This window comes from Phaethon lepturus, unplaced genomic scaffold (assembly GCF_000687285.1).
Source record: "Phaethon lepturus isolate BGI_N335 unplaced genomic scaffold, ASM68728v1 scaffold325, whole genome shotgun sequence".
NCBI lineage: Eukaryota > Metazoa > Chordata > Aves > Phaethontiformes > Phaethontidae > Phaethon > Phaethon lepturus.
The window spans coordinates 113,145-117,315 of record NW_010540980.1 but is presented as its reverse complement, the minus strand read 5'-3'; the positions used below and the strand labels follow the sequence as shown (position 1 = coordinate 117,315).

The 4,171-nt window shown below is 32.5% G+C and overlaps 1 protein-coding gene across 1 annotated transcript in view; it reads left to right on the top strand.

Annotated features, from left to right (window-relative positions):
• Positions 1-2,751: 2,751 nt before the first annotated feature.
• LOC104621159 (chromosome unknown open reading frame, human CXorf22) overlaps positions 2,752-4,171 on the top strand; it is a gene marked incomplete at its 5' end in the record, with an annotated part of 37,413 nt that continues 35,993 nt past the window's right edge. Inside the window, one exon of the mRNA XM_010287575.1 lies at positions 2,752-2,867. Within this exon, the coding sequence (XP_010285877.1) occupies positions 2,752-2,867 (116 nt within the window). The remainder of the gene's footprint in view (positions 2,868-4,171) is intronic.

Genomic DNA, 4,171 nt, shown 5'->3' with positions numbered 1-4,171 from the left:
CCAGGAACCTCCCAGATTGTTTCCTCTCTGAGTGTTCTGTTTTGAGGAAAAACCACCTCCTCCCCCAATTTATTTAATTCTGATGTGTTTTTTTCACTTCCTATTTAAAAGATTGTGCATTTCTTAACGTATATAATAATATATTATTTTTACTGATGTATCAATAATAATGTAGTAAACACCAATGCTACTTTTCCTAAAATGTCAAGAATTTAAATAAGTGATTTTAAAAATTATTAAGGCTCTACTTAGATTTATATCAAATTGCTAGATATTTTTGTGACACACAAATAAAATCTTATCAGTGACAAATTCTCATATTTTTTGCCACCTCAAATATGGTGTTTATTTTCATTGTTTCTGGTTGATGTCACTCAGATTGTGTACTGACAGTGCCTTTGAAGAGTTGTATATCTCTCAAAACAAAATTAAGTTTTAAAGCATGTGAGAGCAAGTTCAGAAAATTCATAAGTATAATCCAAGATAATGTGTTCTTGTATAAGAAATACTTGAAATAGTTGGAAATTGCTGATATTATTCATATTGGCTTCTTTAAATGTCTGCTACTTCTCTCTTACTTGTAGTCTTCTTTCTTTGAAATTGTTTTTCAGCTTTTATTTCTGTATGGGTTATAGGGTGATATGTACATATATATAGTTCACTATAAATTTGTAGAAATTGTGGGTCAGCATAGAATTTAATTGGAAAAAAAGTTCATTCGTGATTTAGGAAAAAAGTGAAAAAAGATGTAATATTTTTGCCAACAATTTGTGTGATTCCTCAGTCACATCTACTGTTCATTTTAAGATAATCTTTAGTCTGGGATAAGATTCACTGAGAGTGTAGGAAAGGCTATTTTCCCATGCAACGTTAAACTGCAGTAACACTCCGCTTATTTTTGTAATCACTTTTTGGGTAAAAAATACCACCAAGAGAATTTTATTTCTGTTGTGCTTTAATAACATTAATATCACAGTTGTTTGGTTTGCAAGTAAAATAGCTGTTATGTATTTGTCTGGCTCATGAGAGTAGATCTAGTGGTTAATCATATTGATTTGTGGCTCATGGATTTGATATAAGTTTTGGATACCAAACAACATTCTTAGGTTAATCTCTACAGCTCAATAAACTTATGATGTGCTTAGTAATAGAAGTATAATGATTTAATATGTAAATATTTGATCACCATAGAAAATACTTATACTCAAGTTTCGGAATGTGTTTCAAACAAGCCGGTTGCAGTTGTTTTTTTGGTGGCTTTTTTTAACTGAAACTCTGCATCCAAACTCTTTTTTAAATAAAACAATTAAGAATTTTATCTGTTTGTTTTAAAAAAATATTAAGGAAACATTTGATATTAGGCATGTCCAGGGATAAATTCCATCTTCATAAAAAAACCCAACCAAAAGCAAACCAGCAAACCAAACCAACCAATGAAACCCCACCCTGTATTAAAAAAAAAAACCCAAAATCTTTAACTTTACTATCTCCCTTTTTGCACAGATCTGTATCTATTAGAAAATCTCATTACAATTGGAATTTATGCTTGTTTCTATCTGCTTGGGAAGTTATATATTTGGATCTTGAGAGGAGAGACATTTGTATTTCATTTTTCTAACAAAGCTGCATGGAAGAATGTCTGAATACATGTGAAGTTTTTAGTCTTTTCAGGTGTACTCTAGTCTTGATAGCTGTTTCTGGTTGGGTTTTTTTATTGTTTTGTTGGTTTTTACACCACATCCTGCTGGTCTAGACCATCTCTTTCAAGAATTTACTAATTTATTTTTTGCATTACAATGAATTATTAAAGAGAATTAAAAACAGCGTATTAACGTTCCCAAGAGCAACTTCTTTTGTTGTATTTCCTGATTAATTTTTTTTTCTCCTCCTTTCTCCATTCCTTTCCCTCTTCCTCCCTGCTTCCCTTATGCAATAGATTATATGGGTAGGGTTTACCTAGCTCAGCCAAGGAGATTTATCTTCCTTCTCCATTTAGTCTTCTGTACTGCATGTAATGCAGATCATGTGTGCAATTGTTAAGATGAGATAGACTGCTGTGGTGATGTAAAATTCCAATTGATTTCAAACACAGTTTTATGTGAGATCAAAGGTGTGATTGTATTAGAAATTGGGGCCTTTAGAACACAAGTTTCCTGAAGCGAGTATGATCTTTTCATTATGGCTAAGCAGGACCCAATACAGTGATGTCATCATGCTGGCTGAGGCTCATAAATAAGTAAATAATAGAAATAACTTGTGTGATTATCCACTTCTGTCTGTTACAATAAGTTTTTTTGAAGCCGCATAAAGTGTCTATAAAACAAGAAGACTGTAAATTGAAACTGGCATGCAAGTTTTCTCTCTCCTTTTAGTTCAGGCAGCTGATAATGAAATACGATGAACGTTAAGTTTGGTCATATTTTGTGATGCAACTAACTGAAGATAGTTTTATTTAAAGTTCTTTGTACTATAATAAAGTATTTAAAATTAAATAAAACTGTATACATTCCATTTTGACTAATTGTTTAAAGCTGTATTGTTTTACCGTATTTAGTCATTGAACAGCTTGATAGACAGCTAGATCTTTTTTATGTCTTCCCTGTGTATGCTATGCTGCTGAAGTTAGTTGCATCAACATTGGTAGGAGAGCTAGAAGAACTCTCTTCCACTGGAGTGCTTAATCATATTTCTTTAAAAATGCAAAGATATTTTCAAGTTTTGGGAAAATATAACCATGTCTTTTATCTGCAGATTAATTCCATGCTGTTACTTGGAAATTGAGTCAGAGATTAATTTTGGCGCAGTGATTGCAAACAGTAAAATAATTAGTAAAGAGATTAGTATTGCTAACCATGGATCATCTTCAGGTAAATATTTTGTATGCATTAAATTATACAAATATTTTATTTTCTTGGAAAATTTAATTTTATGCAAGTTAACACTTCAGTGGCCAAGTAGAAATTAACTGAAGTTCTAGGTTATGAAGATTATGAGTATTGTAGCTAAAGGTTCTATAAATGGCCTGTTGCTTCTGTAGGCAGTACTATATTTCCACTTAGGGAAGAAAAATCAATTTTACCAAATTTTAGGAGTTTTCTACTTTTTAGTCCCATCTGAAAGATGTAAAAGTAACAGTTGCTCATTGGCTTACTATGCCCATAAATAGTAGCAAATCACATTTGCTCATGCTTGCTTGTCTTTCTGATTCTGTGATCCCAATAGCTGTGTATTGAATAAACAACTACAAGGTCCCTACATTCGGAGCTGAAGTCATCTAGGATGGAGACTGAACTGTATTTGTTACCAGAAGATAATGATGGGTCTTTTATCTTGCTGCTATAGCTTTTGAAATCATACAGCTTTCAGAACATGCACATCCTTCAACTTCTGTGAGGGACCCTTCCAAGGAGTGTCAGAAATGTGGCAAATGGAGCTTATATGGAGAATGAATGCTTATATGATCCAAGTAACCTAATTTGACTGCCTTTTCCACTGGACAAAGCTGTAGACACCACTGTCCAGAAGTAGGGTGGCAACTATGCTGAGTTTCAAACAATGAATTTAAGGCAGTTAATTTTTTTTTTCCTCACTTTTACAGCTGTTTATTATACCACAAGGTATCTTTATTTATGTTAAGCCAAGGTTGTGTGAATATTTGCTTCATAGATTTCCACAAGAAATATTGTACCAACAAAAAATACATGATTGTAGAAACGTGGAGTTAGGTTGCAGTATTTAAAAAAACTACAACAGCTGTCTAGTGAGAACAGAATTTTATTTACTTTTTATTTTTTTTCCAAAAAGCAAAGGGAAAATGTTTTTTTCTAGCCACCTCAACTTAAGATGTAGTATGTAGTTTATATAATCAGCTCTTATACATATAAACTTCTTTCTTTGAGGAATGGTGATTAGGTAAAGGAAATGAGATAACCTACATTACATATGCATCTACAACTAATTTGCATGATGTGAAATTTCTTATGTTGTATAGGAACTGTTTCTAGTTATAAACTCTGCTGCATGATGGAGTTTTGCATGATTGGACACAGGCAAAATTAGAATTAAAGCAGTGGTTAGTGAAGAATGTATTGAGGGCAGACAAAAGAAGAGCTGCTGAATCTGTGTTTCTGTAGGCCCTGTAAATCGTAATACAGCAGGTCGCACTAACAGG